General features: G+C 37.8%; 2 protein-coding genes across 5 annotated transcripts in view; one reads left to right on the top strand and one right to left on the bottom strand.

Annotated features, from left to right (window-relative positions):
* On the top strand, nt 1-15997 carry LOC306849424 (putative helicase mov-10-B.2). Its single transcript, XM_079384427.1, has 22 exons — nt 1-278; nt 375-483; nt 5043-5224; nt 5438-5676; nt 5792-6041; nt 7306-7440; nt 8031-8190; nt 8291-8445; nt 8547-8723; nt 8803-8950; nt 9133-9300; nt 11853-11950; nt 12060-12157; nt 12261-12359; nt 12618-12720; nt 13234-13351; nt 13462-13653; nt 13768-13839; nt 13952-14077; nt 14524-14612; nt 14704-14819; nt 15492-15997. Exons 1-22 carry the CDS (start codon nt 127-129, stop codon nt 15551-15553), a joined length of 3048 nt encoding a protein of 1015 aa, XP_079240553.1. The 5' UTR covers nt 1-126; the 3' UTR covers nt 15554-15997.
* Nucleotides 15938-19672, bottom strand: part of LOC306849425 (rho-related GTP-binding protein RhoA-D-like) — a 21264-nt gene continuing 17529 nt past the window's right edge. For 2 of the 4 annotated variants that reach the window (XM_079384428.1, XM_079384430.1), the window contains 2 exons: nt 19051-19181; nt 15939-17844 (listed from right to left, as the gene is read on the bottom strand). In XM_079384428.1, coding sequence (XP_079240554.1) covers nt 17671-17844; nt 19051-19181 — 305 coding nt within the window. In that variant the 3' untranslated portion in view covers nt 15939-17670. Of the gene's footprint in view, nt 17845-19050; nt 19182-19672 lie in introns of all 4 variants that reach the window. The other 2 variants (XM_079384429.1, XM_079384431.1) reach the window with 2 other exon arrangements.

A 19672-nucleotide genomic window follows, 5' to 3' on the forward strand; every position in this document is an offset into this window, starting at 1 on the left:
GCTTAAGTTTCGTTTTGTCTGCTGTTCCGTAGAAACAGTTGCGCCCGCTACATATGAGAGGGTGTAGTCGTAAATCGTTCATTTTGCTTCTAGTAACTGACCTAAGAGCTCCAAGTATCAAACAGTATGAACAGAAGAAACAGGAATAATTATCTCTCTATAGCCGCTGTGCGCGCAATTGGACTGGACTTCATTGAGATGCTAGAGGAAACCAACAGGAGATCCATTACTGACAGAAACACACTCTGCGACATCTACAACGAAGAGTTTCGAGATAGGTAAAACGATATCAATGCGCATCAGTGAACGTCTGTATTCATTTTAATTCAGTTAAATTAACAAGTGCATGATCAATTGCACACTTGCATTCACAGGGACGGTGGTGTCAAAGATCCAAACTTCTCTAGAGTCATCTTTGCTTTGAGAAAGGGGAGCAAAGCCCGTGTTTCCAGATCAGGAAGACATGTGTACTTTAACACCAATGTAAGAGATCGTATTATTTACTAGTGGCTACCAGTTAGCCATAAATTATTCACCTTTGATGTATCACGTGAATACTCTTATTAGCTGGACAAGGGGCGTTGCTAGACCTAAAGCTCTACTGGGGCACAGGCCCCCATTACTTTTTCTATCACTTTTTTCTTGAAAGTCTGCTGTGTGCAAAAAGTGTGCAACACAATGCACTATACAAACTTCTGTTGATTAATTCTTACAGTGCAACAATACTGAGGAAGGTAAACATGTATGTTTGAAAAATTAAGTATCTTTAACATACTTAACATTAACATTTACATTTTTTTACGGCATAAATGGCATACACTGTATGGAAATAATAGAAGCAGAGATCATTTTTTCTTGCACATCTGCATTCTTCTACATTACACAATGATAACAATGAATAATTACATCTTTTCAAGAATTTACAATTACAATATTTCAAGAAACCAGTCATTTTATGGCTGAAACCAAAATAAAGAGCATATTTAATCCAGAAAAAACAAACAAAGACATTCCCTGTTTTCTCAGCCAAGTCCAAACAAGGTTGGTTCATTTTTTGAGCGTTAAATTGTACTGCCTATAATAGCACCAGTGGCATGCGGTGGTGTTTTAAAATGTGGAGGCAGTTATATACATATACAGTGCCCTCCAAAAGTATTGGAACCATAAAGACAAACTTGCTCTGTTGGCTGTGGAGTCAAAACATTTACAAATATGATTAAAAGATGAATATGAGACAAAACTACAGAATGTCACATTTTATTATTGGGGGATTCAACATATAGATATTTTACCAGCTAAGATGTTCAGCACTTTTAGTGTTTCATCCCTCTATCTGATGTGAGCATAAGTATTGGAACAGTTGCCTCACAGGCCTTTCTAAGTGATCAGCTGTGTCCTGTTGTATCAGTTATATCCATTACTTCTGCATTCTGAATCTTGCGAGGGAGCTGACTTTGTGAGAAAAGCAAGCAATTTGAATACTAAAAGAAAAGAGTAAATCAGTTAGAGCGCTAGCAAAAACAAAGGGCATGGAGAAATCAAGAGTTTGGAAACCACCAGCGACACCAGCAACCAACAATGACCTGATCGGCTGAGAAAACAACAGTAGTTGATGACAGACAAATCATAAAAGCTGTGAAAATGAATCCTGACGTGAAACTGAATAAAAGACGTGTCTGTAAAATCACCAACAACTTCCAGAAAGCTGGGGTGATGCTCTGACAATTTACTGTCCTCAGGAGACTTTGACACAGAATTACAGATGCTACACAGCAAGATGCAAACCTCTGACCAGCACCAAAAATAGAAAGGCAAGATTAGAGTTTGCAAAAAAGCACAAAGGTGAGCCAGAAGAGTTTTGGAACTGTGTTTATGGACCGATGAGACAAAGATGAACCTTTATCTAAGTGATGGGAAAGCAAAAGGGAGAAAAAAAGGGAACTGCAATGATCTCAAGCATACAGCCTCATCTGTAAAGCATGGTGGCGGTGGTGTCGTGGCATGGGCATGCATGGCTCTCTCTGGAACAGGCCCTCTCAACTTTACCGATGACTTAATGTATGATGACAGTAGCAGAAAAATTTGGAAGGGTACAAAACCATCTTGCCTACCAATATTCAAGAAAAATGACACCAGATTCATTGGGAAGTGCTTCATGTTGCATCAGGACAATGACCCAAAACACCCTGCTAGTTCAGTCAAGGAATTTATAAGGGCAAAGAAATGGAAAGTCTTAGATTCCCCAAGTCAATCTCCAGATTTAAATCCGATTGAACATGTATTTCACCAGCTGGAGAGGAGAGTAAAGGCAGAAACTCCCCAAAACAAGCAACAATTGGAATTGGCTGCATTAAAGGCTGGGAAAAGTATTTCAAAGGATGAGACCAAGAGTCTGGTGATGTCTACGGGTCACAGACTCACTTCTGTGATTGTGTGTAAGGGATCTGCAACTAAATAATAGCTTTTAGTCTTTTATATCTGCCTTATGTTCAACTGTCCCAATACTTATGCTCACATCAATGAGTGGGATGAACTCTAAAAGTGCTGTTCTTTTTATTTGGTAAAACATGTTTGTGTTGAAACGGCTAATAATAAAATGTGACATTCTGTAGTTTTGTCTCATATTCATCTTTTAATCATATTTGCAAATGTCTTGACTCCACAGCCAACAGAGCAATTTTGTCTTTACTGTTCCAATACTTATGGAGGGCACTGTATATATACAGTATATATATATATATATATATATATATATATATATATATATTTTTTTTTTTTAAGAATTTAAGAATTTTTTTTTTTAAAGAATTTAAGAATTTAAATGTATTTTTTTTAAGAATTAAAGCTTTTTTAAAGAAAATGCATTCATCTGATGTCATGGACAGATGGAACACATGGTTGATAAGTCACTGATTACTGGTGGAGCAGTGCTGATGGTGCAGGTGCTGGATGAGAATTTTCCCAGCCTCACTAGCTGCTGTCTGTCTGTCAGGAAGCTGGTGATCCACTGACAGACGAAGGTGGGGACGGAGAGCTGTGTAAGTTTATTCTGAAGGGTGTCCGGGATGATGGTGTTAAAAGAGGAGCTGAAGTCTACGAACAGGATCCTCACATAAGTCCCTGGTCTGTCCAGATGCTGCAGGATGAAGTGCAGTCCCATGTTGACTGCATCATCCACAGACCTGTTTGCTCTGTAGGCAAACTGCAGGGGGTCCAGTAAGGGTCCAGTGGAGGCCTTCAGATAAGCCAAAATCAGTCTTTCAAATGATTTCATGGCCACAGATGTTAGAGCCACAGGTCTGTAGTCATTAAGTCCAGTAATTTGTTGTGTGGAAAGGTGTTCAGGGCGGGTGTGGGGTGTTTTTTCAAACCTGCAGTAGAACTCATTCAGGTCGTCTGCCAGTTGTTGATTCTCCAAAGTGCTGGTGGATGGTGTCTTGTAACTGATTATATCTTTCATACCTTTCCACACTGAAGCAGAATCACTGGAAGACAATTTGTTCCTTAGCTTGTCAGAATAATTCCTCTTTGCCACTCTGATCTCCTTTTCCAGTGTGTATTTGGCCTGTCTATTCAAGACTTTATCCCCCTTTCTGTAAGCATCTTCTTTGGCCTGACAGAGCTGTCTGAGTTTTGCAGTGAACCATGGTTTGTCGTTGTTGTAAGTTAGATGAGTCTTGGTAGGAATGCACATATCCTCACAGAAACTGATATAAGATGTTACAGTCTCTGTGAGCTCATCCAGATCGGTGGCAGCAGCTTCAAAAACAGTCCAATCAGTGAGAGAGAAACAGGCTTGTAAATCCCGCTCTGTTTCATTCTTTTAACAGTTCTTAATACAGGTTTTGCAGATTTAAGTTTCTGCCTGTAGGTCGGTATGAGATGAACCAAACAGTGATCAGAGAGTCCTAAAGCTGCTCGTGGGACAGAGTGATATGCGTCCTTTATCGCTGTGTAACAGTGATCCAATATATTACTCTCTCTGGTGGGACATGTGATGTGCTGTCTGTATTTTGGCCGTTCGTGGGAGAGATTTGCTTTATTGAAGTCCACGAGAATGATTAAAACAAAGTCTGGGTGTTGTTGTTCTGTGTCTGTGATCATATCAGTGAGTTTCTGTAAAGCTGATCTCGCGTTCGCTTGCGGTGGAGTGTAGACACTCACTAGAATGAACGAACAAATCTCGGCTTGCAGTTAATGAAGAGCGTTTCTAGATCAGAGCAGCACATCTTCTTTAACACAGTTACATCTGTACACCACCTCTCATTGATGTAAAAGCACGTCCTGCCGCCGCGCGATTTCCCCATTGATTCTGCGTCGCGTTCTGCTCTCATCAGCTGGAAGTTAGCCAGATGTAGCACACTGTGTGGTATGTCGCCATTCAGCCAGGTTTCCGTGAAACACAGAGCAGCAGAGTTTGAAACATCCTTGTTTGCCCGGGAGAGGAGAAGAAGTTTGTCCGTTTTGTTGGGTAGAGAGCGGAGATTCGCTAGATGAATGCTAGGCAACGCCGTTCTAAATCCACGCTAACGAAGCTTCACAAGCGTGCCAGCTCGCTTCCCCCGTCTGCGCGCCCTGAAGCGTTTGACCAGAGCTACGGCTCCGCCAACTACAATGTCCAGCAAAACGTCTGAATAATCAAAATCCTTGCTTATTTTCATATCCAATCATATCGCGATGGAGGCATTGCCTCCTCTCATGTGAATTAGGTTACTATGTTGCATATAGACCAGTTTTGTTTAGTTTTTTTGCCGCGATTATTGATGTAAATGAATATACTGACAAATAAAGTAAATTGTTAAACTAAAAAATGTTACCGAGTTTTGTTTAGTGACTCAGAATTATTTCAACATTTATTGAACTTATTTGTTTTAGTATTTTTGTTCATAAAATAGCTGAAAAGTCTATATTAGGCTTTTTAATGGCATTTTTTATTTTATTAGTTAACAGTTGTGTATTCGTTTAATGTTTTAAGAGGGTTGAGATCTTAAAGTATGTGATGCATTTTCAACACGCTGCACTTATGAAAATGTTACATCCAGGTCCGAGTGAGGCTGCACGATCAGTGGTTTAGACCTTGTCGAAGACAGCAAAACCAAACTACTCCCGCTCCGGGTAATGTTAGCTCATTTTCAGCTACTAGTGTTCCAGGGCCAGACGATGGAGTCAGAGGAAGAAGAAGATTGGCGAAAGACATCCTACAGCGACTGAACACTACAGACAGGTGAGCCAGTATGCTTGATTTTTTTTTTTTTAACAAGACAGTGACTGGATGAATTGAAACACATAGGCTATACAAACATTATTTAGTATTTATCTTATTATTATCTGCAGTACTCTTGTATTGTAAGTACTGCAATTGACTTTCACAAATGCTTATTTACGTATATAATAACATCACAAATACATGTATTGCAGCTGCTCTTCTCTTTCCCAGGTCCTTTTTTGTAGCTGATAAGTATGGGGTGCAGGTGTCCTCCGAGCTGTATATGGAAAGTGGAAACATTCAGATCAGTGTGGATCAGGCAGAAGTTTATGAGCTGAAGCTGTTTGTGAAGAACACGGGTCAGGATCCCATGTATTTCACATACTACACTGCTCTTAACTGGCTGCAGTATTTCACTCTGGAAGACAGCAGAAGAGTCACACGCAACAATCCACTCCGTCTGGAGCCACGTAAGTTATTAAATTGTACCATGTTGTTTGCAGGTTATATCTGCATATATTCTGGTTTGACACATTTACTGTGGTCAATTGGAAATGAAGGTAAACTCATTTGTTTTTCAAATAGGTGAGAAGTATGAGGTGACTGTGAGATTCAAATCCAGTCACGTTGGAGTTTATTCTGCTACTCTAGCATTTGAGTTTAAGCAGAACACCCAGCCCACCTCCCGTCCCTTCCACATTGTGCGCTTCATTGAAGTGGAGTACAGGACTAAGCTTGCAGCCTTACTGGGTCCTACAGAACCATACAAACCTCTGAGACTCAACATCTCTAAACCCGAAAATTGTAAAGTGGACGAGGGCTGTCCACCTGAGGGGTGAGAGATTTTTTTATTTAATAAAATTTGAAATATTAAGAAATAATAGTTATACAAATTATTTTAATATGTTTTATTAAAGCTGCAGTCCATAACTATTTTTGGTTAAAAAAAATCAATATTTGAGAAATTACATAACCAGCCAGTGTTCAAAACTATCGCCTTACTTTAGCCCGATTCACAACGTGTAGCTCATAGTAATGTTTTCTCATTTGAGTGGTATGGGTAGGCTTTTGCAGGAAATTCGAGCATGGCACTGCGTCATTATGTCATGCCTGTAAACATGAAGAAGTTTTCCCGGCTAGTAGGCTATCGCACGTGAGAATCCTGCAGGTAGCAGATCGTTCACAGCAGCTCGAATAATTAAATTTATCATTTTGATGGCAGATTGTAATCCAGAAAGGATTATGTGTTTATGAAACACATGTGAATGAAATTAAATCATATTCCAGTTTTAAATGTGCTTCTGATTACAGATAGCCAATGTGTGATTACAAAAGTTTTTGTATTTTAAATAGAACCAGTTTGAAGGAAGATTAATTTGCTTTTTGGATTAAAATAATTTCTTAATATGAAATTTGAATGGTATGACAATTAGATATTAGACTGTACAATAATTGAAATCTACACGCTAATACTATACTCATAGTCACACAATGCTGATGTTGTTAAGGTTAATAATTTGAGAATAAAATATAAAAATGATAATACTTTGCACAGTTAGATGTGATATGAGCTAACTGATCTTTAGATTTAATCACCATTGGTAGCGCGATATTTTGTAATGCTTTTTTCCTCAGTTGGGCAGAACAAACGTGGCAGACTTGTTACTTACATGTTCGGATGGAAATATACAGTGAAAATTCTGATTTGGGTCATATATTCCAAGACGTAGGCTAGAATCTGTGATTGCGAAGTACAGTAATATTGTTATATCCACACCGGTGCGATACACAGCTACACATTCACCTTAAAACATTAGATTCATCCGCGCTGGAGCCGTGCCGGAACACGGATCACAACCCCGCGCACGAAAGATAATTCCGCAAGAAACATAGAGGGCGACAAAGAGGTAAAAGTTACGGACTGCAGTTTTAATTAAAAATGAACAAATTTATAATTAAAATAAATTAATAATAAAATGAATAAAATAAAAAATTGCATATTGTGACCTCCTTAAATTTATGTAAATGTAAATAGATATTGTAGCTTCATTTATGGATTTATTTATGTTTGTATCTCCGTTTATTTCTCTGTTCTTTAGTTATGTTCAGAACTTTCTTGAAAATGTTCTGCCACTGGGGCAATACTCTCCTCCTCTTGACATCCTTGAACTAGCCAAGCTCCTGAAAGATGACTGTTCTTCCCGGATCCTCAGGGGAAAGTTTCGGGAACTTCAGTTAGTGTCCTTTTAAGTGAAATCTTATTACAATTTAAAATAACTATCAAAATAAAATAACTAGAGTTTAATTTATTTCTGTGAAGCTGAAATGATTATCAGAAATTATTCTAATATGCTAGTATTTTAGTTTGTTAGTTCTTCATATATCTAATTATGCCATTTGGAACTGGTCTGAGATCAATTTTAGGGTCAGATGTTATGAGGATGTAGCTACCCATTTGTTGGTGGGTACGAATTTACATTTACATATTCAATGAGACTTCAAGAGAAATGTTTTAGCAGTTCATGCATTCACAGGGAATTTAACCCATGACCTTGGCATTGCTTGTGCCATGCTGGTTTGTTTTGAGCTGTGATAGAACATGAACATATACCAGAACATGAACTTTGGCCACCTCAGGTTTTGTAGGATGTTTCAAAAAATATATATGATTTTTGCATCCCCCTTTGTGTGCATATTTCATACTTTTGCATCTCTGCATGTGACGACTGTTATATGTAATTTAGAATTATGATTGTTCCCGACTCAATTCTGAATGATAAGAGAAATAATGAATGTTTCCTTTGATGTGTTTGATGGTTTCTAGGTTATTACTGCAGAGTCCGTTAGGCTTCCATAATTATGCACAACGTTTTGATTTACTGCTGTATCTGGAGGAGTGTCAGATGCATGTGGATATCAAGAGATACAACAAAGATAAAGTCACCTTACTCAAAGACTATGACAAGAGACTAATGGTCTTAAACGTGAGTGGAAATGCCTTTTGTTAAAACACATCTTGAAACTTTAATTTGCATAGGATAATATAAGGTTTTGGGGTCTGATTGTGCATTTCTTGGATTAAAGCTCCCTGGTGTTTCGGAGAATAGGCCATCAGTCCTGAGGGGAGATCACCTGCTTCTCACAAAGAGTGAGGAGGTCGATTTCTCAACTGTGACCAAATACAAGGGTTACGTCCACAAAGTGGAACTGGATCGGGTCAAACTGGGCTTCTCTCGAGGGTATGAAGAATGAGTATGTTCTAAAAAAATGCATGTGGTGCAATCAGTCAAAAAAATCATTAACAGATGTCTGATCTAACATGTTTTTGGTGTTTGTTAAGGTTCCTTGAGCATGTATATGTAGATAAGATGAAATTCCGTGTGGAGTTCACAGTGAATCGTCTCCCGTTAAGACTGCAACACAGAGCAGTACACATGGCGGTCCAGCACGAGCTCAGAGATGTGCTGTTCCCCATAGGCTCAAGGAGCTTGAACCCTGCATCTCCACCTGCACTGAGGTCAGTAAGTCCCCTATTAATATGTTATTAAAACTTCAGAATGAAACATTATGAGTATTTGAGCAGTGTGTGTCTCTAGGCTCTTTGATCAGCAGCTTCAGAGGAACCCTGAACAGTACGGTGCAGTATGTCACATTGTGGCTGGTACATCCAAGCCAGCACCGTACTTGGTGTTTGGACCTCCTGGCACTGGTAAAACCGTCACAATAGTGGAGGCCATCAAACAGGTAAAACCGGTTATGGCACACAGCAGAGTAAACACAGCGTCACCTCGTCTTCATTAAAATTTCAGCTCGTTGCATTGTATTGTATTATGCTTGCCTGTATGAAAGATTTCACCATTCAGTGGAATACCTGTTGCATTCAGTCATTCTTTCTGTTTGTTTCTCTGTTTCTCAACATCTCGCAGGTGGAGAAGAATATACCTGGTGCCTACATCCTAGCTTGTGCTCCATCTAACAGTGCAGCTGATCAACTATGTGAAAAGTTGATCAATAGTCAACATGTTGATGGACGGAAAATATACAGACTTTATGCTAGCTCACGCGATCCAAAAGCTATCCCTACAGTTCTAAAGGTTAGTGCCTGTTTAACAGTAAATAAAAGAAAGAAGAAAAAAATGCTTCACACTGACATCCACATTTAAGCATTTAAATGTCATCTTACATTACATACTTTATATGTCAGGCTTTCAGGGTTAAAGGGATAGTTCACCCAAAAATGAAAATCACCCTCAAGCCATCCTAGGTATATACAGTGCCGTGAAAAGTCTTTTGCCCCCTTCCTGTTTTTCTTATTTTTCGCATGTTTGTCACACTTAAAAGATTCAGATCATCAAACAAATTTTAATATTACACAAAGATAACTAGAGTAAATACAAAATGCAGTTTTGAAATCATGATTTCATTTAGTAAGGGAAAAAAGCTGTCCAAACCTCCCTGGCACTATGTGAAAAACTAATTACTAATAATAAATCTAATTACTGCTTGTGCCACCCTTTGCAGCAACAACTGCAGTCAAGCGTTTGTGATAACTGGCAATGAGTCTTTCACATCTCTGTGGAGGAATTTTGTCCCACTCTTCTTTGCAGAATTGTTTTAATGTAGCCACATTGGAGGGTTTTTGAGCACGAATGGACTGTTTAAGGTCATGCCACACAGGGCTGTGCAATTAATCGATTCTCATGCGCATCTCGTCAGTAAAACCTGTTCCGTGATTGGCGGTAAATCTCCATCACCTGTTTTCAAATGGAGCGGCAGTTAATAGAGCCGTAGTTCACTGACAAGCTACGCGATATCGCGTTCATAATCGAATGCGATTCATCTGCGATAATGAACGGGATATTGCCTAGCTTGTCAGTGAACTACGACTTTGTGTATTAACTGCCGCTCCATTTGAAAACAGGTGATGGAGATTTACCCCCCAATCAAGGAGCCGGCTTTACTGACGAGATGCGCATGAGAATCGCATACGATTAATTGCACAGCCATCTCAGTCAGATTTAAGTCCGGACTTGGCCACTCCAAAACCATAATTTTGTTTTACTTGAGGCATTCAGAGGTGGACTTGCTGGTGTGTTTGGGATCATTGTCCTGCTGCCGAACCCAAGTGCGCTTGAGGTCACAAACTGACAGCCGGACATTCTCCTTCAGGATTTTCTGATAAAGTACAGAATTCATGGTTCCATCAATTATGGCAAGTCGTGCAGGTCCTGAAGCTGCAAAGTTCTTGTTCTTTTTGGTCAGTAGTGGCTTTTGCCTTGGAACTCCCCATGGATGCCATTTTTGGCCAGTCTCTTTCTTATTGTTGAATCATGAACACTGACCTTAATTGAGGCAAGTGAGGCCTGCAGTTCTTTAATTGCTGTTCTGGGTTCTTTTATGATCTCCTGGATGAGTCGTCATTAGGATCTTGGAGTAATTTTAGTATGCCGGCCACTCCTGGGACGGTTTACCACTGTTCCAAGTTTTCTTCATTTGTTGGCTTTGACCATGGTTCGCTAGAGTCCCAAAGCCTTAGAAATGGCTTTATAACCCTTTCCAGACTAATACATGTCAACTATTTTGTTTCTCATCTGTTATTGAATTTCTTTAGATTGCGGCATGATGTGTTGCTCTTTAAGTATGTTTCGCTTTGTCAGACAGGTTCTATTTAAGGGATTTCTTGATTCAACAGGTCTGGCAGTAATTAGGCTTGGGTTTGGCTAGTGAAATTTAACTCGGCTTTCTAAAATAACGTGGTTAATCACTGTTCTTTCATTATTTAACAGGAGGAGGCAATTCATTTTTCACGTAGGGCCAGGCAGGTTTGGACAGCTTTTTTCCTTTAATAAATTATATCATCTTTTAAAAACTGCATTTTGTATTTACTTGCATTATCTTTGTGCAATATTAAAATTTGTTTGATGATCTGAATCTTTTAAGTGTGACAAATATGCAAAAAATTACAAAACAGAAAGGGGGAAAAAATCTTTTCACGGCACTGTATGACTTTCTTCTTTCAGACAAATACAAGAATATGCTAGTCTCGCAAGTTTTGTTTACAGCAAAGGAAAACCAGTCTCCTCTTGGCTTATATCGAATTCCTCTGACATTTTTCTTTACAAAATGTCATTTTGTACTTCTAATTTGTGACTGGTGTTTTGTTTTACTCTATCCTCTGTATTGCTCTCGTCCACGTTCATCACTTCTCACTGGAGCTTACTTCTACATTCTACATGCATACAACAGTTAGCGTAAGCTAGAGATTATGGTTTTAAATATGGATATTTTTCTTCCCTTCACTTCAGAAGGCCTTTATTAACCCCTCAGAGCCATGTGGGGTACTTTTTTTATGATGGATGGATGTACTTTTTTGGGCTTTGAAATCTCAACCCCCATTCACTGCCATTATAAAAGAAAGAGCCTGGACATTTTTTAATATAATTCCAATTGTATTTGTCCGAAAGAAGAAAGTCATATAAACCTAGGATGGCTTGAATGTGAGTAAATCATGGAGTAATTTTCATTTTTGTGTGAACTATCTCTTTAAGTAAGTGACAAATGCCCAATGGTGTTACTTTATGTAAGTATGTTTATAGTTTTATTTTGATTGTTCATGTTGGGTGTGGGTGTGTGTGTGTGTGTTTAGAATATCAGTAATCTGGAGGGAGAGATGATTGTTTTCCCATGTAAAGAGGATCTAATGTGCTACAAGATCCTGGTCAGCACTCTGGTCACCGCTGGCAGGTGAAGGGCATTATCTTATCTAAACACAGTGAACTCTCTTTCGCTGTCTCTCTCTACCAGACACATAACACGTGATTTATAGCAGTCATTAAATACTGTGTGCGTGCAGGCTTGTCACTGGTGGTTTTCCTGTGGATCATTTTTCTCACATCTTTGTGGATGAGGCAGGACATGCTATTGAGTCAGAGACCATCATCTGTGTGGCAGGTGTGTTTGTCTCATATGTGCTGTACTGTAGTACAAGTCCTAAGTCTGATAGTAGTGAGATCCATAGACAGTATTATTGTATTGTCTCATTGTGTGCATGTAGGTCTGCTGAATGCTGAGACTGGACAGCTTGTTTTGGCTGGCGATCCCAAGCAGCTGGGGCCAATCCTGAGATCTCCTCTTGCCATTAATCATGGGCTTGGTGAGAAGCACGTACAGACACACACTCACTCATTCTACCTTTTAGGCTGATAATTATTTTTGTTTTAAAAAAATATGTTCCTTAAAAAAGTATTGTTATTGTTTACCATTTATTGTTATTGTTTACCGTTTATAATAGCTTTAACTATTGCTGACACGTGACTGTTGTCTAATAAAAATGGAGACATTTTCAAAAGCAAAATGGTGTGTATGAATGTGTTTTACTGCAATGCAATCTGGAATTGTGTCTTTTCTGTAGATGTCTCTTTGCTGGAGAGGCTGATGACACAGAATGATCTTTATAAGAAAGATGACATGGAGTTTGACAAACGCTACGTCACCAAACTTCTTCTGAACTACAGGTACTTCTGAATTACACCAGTCAAACTTTGTTTTTATTTTTGCTTCTCACAGTGGACCCCTGGGTCTAAAATCTAAAATACAATTCTTCCATGATGCCTCACAGGATATCAGTTAGGGATGCATGATATATCGGTACCATATTAGTTATTGACCATCCTAAAAAAAAAACAAAGTATAATTTAAACACTGGTAAAAGCAATCTTTTGCAGATCTCAAAGTGAATATACATTTTTCAAACTGTACACATTATAATGTTGTGATGCCCAAATTCACTTGTAGCATTTAAAATGCTGATTTTAGCTTTTAGTGTTTATTTATAGTGTTGAATAGTATAATGTAGAATAATACAAATAGTGTTACATTTTTAATATCATCCGTTTATTGGTTATCAGCCATAACATGATAATAGTTATCATCTTATCAGAATTTTAACACTGATGCATACCTAGGATTTATTATAAAATTTCATAGACGGTGTAGCATACATCTGCTTTTTAATTGTCTCTCTCCAGGTCTCATCCATCCATTCTGAAAGTTCCTAATGAATTGTTTTATGATGGGGAGTTGGTGGCATGTGCAAATGAGATCAGCTCCAACCAGTACTGCACCTGGGAGCACCTTCCCAAAAGAGTATGAGACCTATTAAACGGCTGTTTAGTCTCTGTCTCTGTGGTTACAGCTGTTTTGTTTCCAGGAGATTTGCCTATTAATGTGCTTTTTTTTGTTTGTTTTTTTCGCAGGGATTTCCCGTGATTTTCCATGGAGTGCCTGGGAAGGATGAGAGGGAGTCGAACAGCCCCTCCTTTTTTAACATCTTTGAAATCGAAATCATTGTCGACTACCTGAAGAAGCTGCTCCTGACACAGGCCAAGAGGGGAATCTCTAGAATCTCCCCCAGAGATATTGGCATCATTGCCCCCTACAGGAAGCAGGTGGAAACTGCTCTTGGACAGCCCATAATAGCAGATAAAATAGTCATGACACTTCTATCAAATCTCTGACTGTCTGTATCATCACTTTACTTTTTGTGGGGTTTGATTTTGTAGGTTGAGAAGATCAGAAGGGCCATCAAATCAGACAAAGACCTCGAAAAGCACATGTGCATTGAAGAGCTCAAAGTTAGTTGGGGTTTAAGCGTTCTAAGCACACTGGTAATGCTTTTTATCTTAAAATAGTAGGTGAAAATAATATAATAGCTGTCTTCCTTTGTGTGTTTGGTGGATTATGTAGGTTGGTTCCGTGGAGGAGTTTCAAGGCCAAGAGAGGAAAGTGATCCTGGTGTCGGCTGTTCGCAGCAGCAAAGAGCATATAGTTTTGGATGAAACATTTAATATTGGGTTTCTTAAGAATGAGAAGGTATTGTTTAAACAATTTAAATTAATCAAAATTGACAATAAAGACACATTTTCTGTTTCATATAAATTATGTTCTTTTAACTTCTATACATCAAAAAAATCAGAGAAAACTATCACTTTTTCTACAAAATTAATCAGCAAAACAGTTTTCTACATTGATAATAATGAGAAAAATTTCTTAAGCAGCAAATCAGCATATTAGGATGATTTCTAAAGGATCATGTGACCTTGAAGACTGGAGTAATGACTGATGAAAATTCAGCTTTGCATCACAGGACTAAATTACATTTCAAAATATATTCGATAGGAAACAGTTTAACATATTAAATGGTACAAATATTTCATAATATTCCTGTTTTTACATAAGTGACTTGGCAAACCCAAACTTTTGAACAGTAAACACACTTTAGTCTTGAACTTGTCCTAGTTCATGCCTCTTTTCTTCAGAGATTCAATGTGGCGGTGACAAGAGCAAAAGCTTTGTTCATCATGGTGGGAAACCCCACCATTCTGCGGACTGATGAAAGCTGGGGCCGGTATATGCTGTTCACTTTCTACTTACACATGGATGAAATGCAAAGAAAGCTTTTCTTCTAAATGATGTGCATCTCTTGTGTGTGTTTATAGGTTTATTGACTTCTGCTTTGAGGAGGGCGGTTACACCGGGATTTCCTTTACCAATGTAGAGGGACTAGAGGAGGTTGAAAAGCGTCTGTTTGCTCTTAACATCCAGGATGAGAGCGGTGAGACAGGTTTTATTCATACACCTAATATCTGTAAGTCACATCACATTGTTTGACTTCAACCATAAACCTGTTTATCATACCACAACTTCATTGGTTTCTGTAGATTTCAGAAATGGAATGAAAAATTAAACTGATTTTAGTTTAATGCCTTCAAAATACTTGCAAAATACTTACTCATTTAGGAAAGGGAAATACATGAAGTTAGTCATGCGTGTCTGTTGATGTTCTGCCAAAAACAATCGTGTCAGATTTCAAGCATAAGCAGTTTTGCAAATGATATGTTGTCTACATCCGCATTGCAAGCAGGATGGGGTTTTTTTTCAAAACTGGTTGTCAGCAAACATAAACATCTGACTGTAATACTTTATAAAGTCTCCCATTTTCATAAAGGAAGTTTTTTTTTAGGATTTTTAAGACTTTTATTGGCTGCATTCAGTCACAGTTAAAAGATAATTCTTTAATCATATTTATATTGTTCAATGAATAATTAGCTTATGCTCAATTTGAAAAGTACAGTTACCAGCCGACTTGAAAAATGGTAATAGTACATAATATACAGTAATATAAATGATACTATTAATAAAATAAGTAATAATAGTAAATGAATAATAATAGTTTCAGGAAGGCATGATGTGGAAAAACTCACTGTTGTGTTTTTTCACCCCCTAGTGGAAACTGAGGAGAGTGTAGTCCAACAATATGTGAATCCTGAGTGGAGACACGATTACTAACAGAGAAGGCCCTTCAACTCAAGCCCGTCAAGCCTAGTATGGAAATGCTGGATCTTTCGATTTTAAAGCCGGGCACACACTGTATGATTTGTATGGTCCTTTACATGTGTTGCTTGTCAGACTGTAAGAAATGATCCTAAAGGGATCTTGGTTTAAAAAAAAAAAAAAAAAAAAGCCATGGCACACTGTGCGACATCAAAGATTTTAAGTCAGACTGCATGATAAACATTGTAGTCAAGACTTTGTACTGTGTGAACCTGGCTTGAATCTAGAAGTGTAATTGTAAAGCTTGCATGTAACTGAATTTTAATTATTTGATCAAATAACAGAAAATAATTTACCTTAAATATGAGCACATGGACTGATTCATAAACCACTGATTTTTGATAGTAAACTGCCTTTATTCCAACATTAAATCTTTCATTATTAAACCACTGACGCATCAAATGATTTCCATTAGATTTAATGTCAAAAGAAAACCTCTCCCCTAGTCTAGTGTGTAGTTTTCCAGTTTATGTCTTTCCCTTGTGGCTAATGGGAGTACTGCAGCTATACCCAGCTGAGTTACTATGGGTCCTAGTGCTGTTTGAGCCATTTTCCTTATAATGTACTGTTAGACACAAAATGCCCTACGCACTTACAATCCTATCTTCACCTCTGGGTGATTTTTTTTTCTATAGCATTTTATTGAGCCTAGGACTTATAGAGCCCTCAACATCAGCACACCTGATCTTGTTGTATCTATCGAGTCAAAAGGGATATTTTCTTAGTTAAATAAACACCACTAATTATAGGGACAGTCCTACTGGGTTTTTTTTTCCTTCCAAGGACAGAAAAATACCTCTTTTCTCTCAGTCACCTCTACCCATAATTAACCTAGAAATTTTGTTCTCAGGCCAATGTTTTACTATGATTCTATGAGTTAATGCTTTGCTCTTAAAGGTGCAGTCACATTATCAACATTGAAATTTCACAGGGAAAAAAAGACCAGTCTATTATTAATAGTGTAGCAATGCATGAATCACCGCTCACACAAACGTTACTTTCATACCAAGCAGCTTTCTAGTTTTGTTCGAATTGGAACAGTCAACCTGAAACTATTGCAAAATCTGTGTGGGGAAATCTTTTCGCACAATCAAAATTCCAGATGCGAATTTGTAGTGAAATGATTGGATTTTGCCAACAGGAAAAAAATAAATAAAATCACTGAACAACAGTAAATGTGACTGCACCTTTATTTATACCAAAACCTTCACTGGTGACACTTGTTCAATAAAGTCAGTTAAACCGACTACCATTCTGAGAAGATGAAAAATGTTTAGACAATTTCCATGCGAGAAGGATCTAGAGATAAACTTGAACTCACAGAAAAATGGAAGGATAGACACTCGATACTATTTCTTCTTAGCAAACATCATCTGGAGTCGATGAATTCTCCTTGAGTGTACGACGCTTCTGATATTGTAACACTGTTCCACAAGCGAATCCAAAACATCTTTCCATCTATTTCTCACACAAACATTATGCTGAACAGACCAGGCTAGACAATCTAAACAATCAACACAAATGTTTATGCCAGTCAACCCCAGTGATCAAACTGTACTTGTACTTCATGTGAAATAAATATGGCGTCCATCCTGACTAAAGTCAACGGACAAATTTAAACAAGTTTGGCTGTTCCAAGATCAGCCTTCAAAACAAAAAAACAAAAACAGACACACAGAGTACAGGCTGGCAGGTTAAATGAATGATAAATGTATTTGAGCTTTTTTTATGTAAATCATTGAGCATCATATACAGAGGCATAGAATAACTGTAAACCAGAACTGAAAAAGACAGAAGATGTATGTACAAATACAAAATTAATCAGTTAGTCTTTCTCCCAGAGAAGGAAGGAAGGTATGCTGGTGAAAGGAAAAGAAAAGAAAGATGGCAGGATGGAGAGGTATTGGGTACCGACACACACTTTGGTTCCCTTATAAATATTTTTCTGTCATCCACACTGGATTGTGAGAAATGTGGCGCATGGTGGGTATGGCAGGCGTTTCCTGGGGTCAGTTTGCGGGGTGTATGCGTGTGTGTGTGTGTGTGTGTGTGTGTATGTTGCAGTGTGTGGCTCATAACAGCAGGCAGCCGCTTCTCTTCTTGCGCTTGCGGACCTGCAGCGCCGCCCTGGTGGCCATCTCAAACACCTCTCGCACTCCCTCTTTAGTTTTAGCCGAACACTCTAAATATCCAAACGCACTGATCCTGTTAGCCATGTCACGGCCCTCCTCAGGTTTTACAGGTTCCTGGAACATACACATTTATGATGACAGGCAGTATTCCTTCAAAAAATACTTTAACTAGTTTGTTTCATTTATCCATCAAAGTGACAGTAAAGACATAAAATGTTACAAAAGATTTCTATTTCAAATAAATTGTTAATTTTGAACTATTCATCAAAAAATCCTGGGGGAAAAAAAAAAATGATCTCTTTTTCCATAAAAATATTATGCAGCACAACAGTTTTCAACATTAATAATAATATTTCTTGAGCACCAAATCAGCTTTTTTGAAGTGATTATTGAAATGATTATGAATCATGTTACACCGAAGACTGCTAAAAATAGTTATTTTATTTATTGATTGGATTGATTAAATGTAGCCTTGGTGAACATAAGAGACTTCCTTCAAAAAAAGTCTTTGGCGACTTCAAACTTTTGAACATTAAAGTTGAACTTGTCTCTACTTGTATACCGACTCAAAGCAAAACTAGGTTACAATGAAACAATCAACGACTACAATAAAAACATTAACCTCATTCAGAACAAACCAGGGACCTACTTACTGTGTTTGATATGCTATATTAGCAGACTAGATGCTGACTGGACAACTGACACTGCAGGCATGTTATACCATTTTAAATAGCAGCACATAAAACAGTAAAAATGTTCTACAATAACAATTTTATACTGCACTACTGTAGTGTGCGGAATGTCACATGACTTACAATCCGCCACATTCCTGTAGAGATAAAATCAAGCGTTGAGCTCAATGACCATTCCTAGACACTAACGACACTGTTTGGTAGCTCTCTTAAATGTGTGCTTGAACATCTATAGACACGACAGTTCCTTTCAACACAAAAGTAGATGAGCAATTTGAGAGAATATGATGGGTCATAATTGTGTAAGACGTTTCACATTAGCAAATTACTTGAATCGCATGAACAAGTATATCTAAAAGTATTATTCTGACTAGTGTGGAAGTTTCACTTCTGCTTCTGGCTTACTCTTACAAACACCCTTCAGTATGAAGCTATCCCTGAGGGCAGCTTTATCCCCACAGGAAACGGCTGCATTTCCATTTTCTTTTGTGGCTGTCACAGACAGGAAGTGTCCTGTTTGTTAAGGCAAAGGCCAACAAAAGGCCTCTGCTGTGTCTCTACTTGAAGTTACTATGGCAACACCTGTTTAGCACGCACGCACACACACTCACACACACATCTGCCATACCTGTTTCATCTTGATCAGCTCCCTGCGCGTGTGTTCATCATTCCGCAGGTCCTTTTTATTGCCCACAAGTATGATGGGAACGTTGGGGCAGAAATGTTTTACCTCTGGCGTCCATTTCTCTGGAATATTCTCTGAAAGAGGCCAGAAAAAAAAAAAGTGAATGAAACCTGACATCACTGTTTGATATTTTTTAGAAATTATTTAATACAGTAAATACAATTATGAATAATAATTTACTGTATTTACAACATTTAATAAGTTATTTTAAATGTTGCCTTAATGTAATCTTTAAGACTTTAATTACTGCCTCAATATTAATTTAAATGTAATTTACATTTCCAAAGTTCTGGAGTTTGGAGTTTTATTAAAATTGAATAATTTAACATTTTAACTGTTAAATTGTAAAACTTGTTATTTTACAATTAAAATGTATTTACAATTCAATCTATTTTACAATTAAAATATTATTATTATAACTTAAAATAACTGTTCTCTACTTTAGTATACATTTAAGATATCTTAACTATAGCTTTTGGTGTTCCAAGAAACATTAATTTTTATTACCAATGTTTATTTGTTTATATATATATATATATATATATATATATAAAACCCTTTCCAT

This window comes from Barbus barbus (assembly GCF_936440315.1).
Source record: "Barbus barbus genome assembly, chromosome: 29".
In the NCBI taxonomy this organism is placed as follows: Eukaryota; Metazoa; Chordata; class Actinopteri; order Cypriniformes; family Cyprinidae; genus Barbus; species Barbus barbus.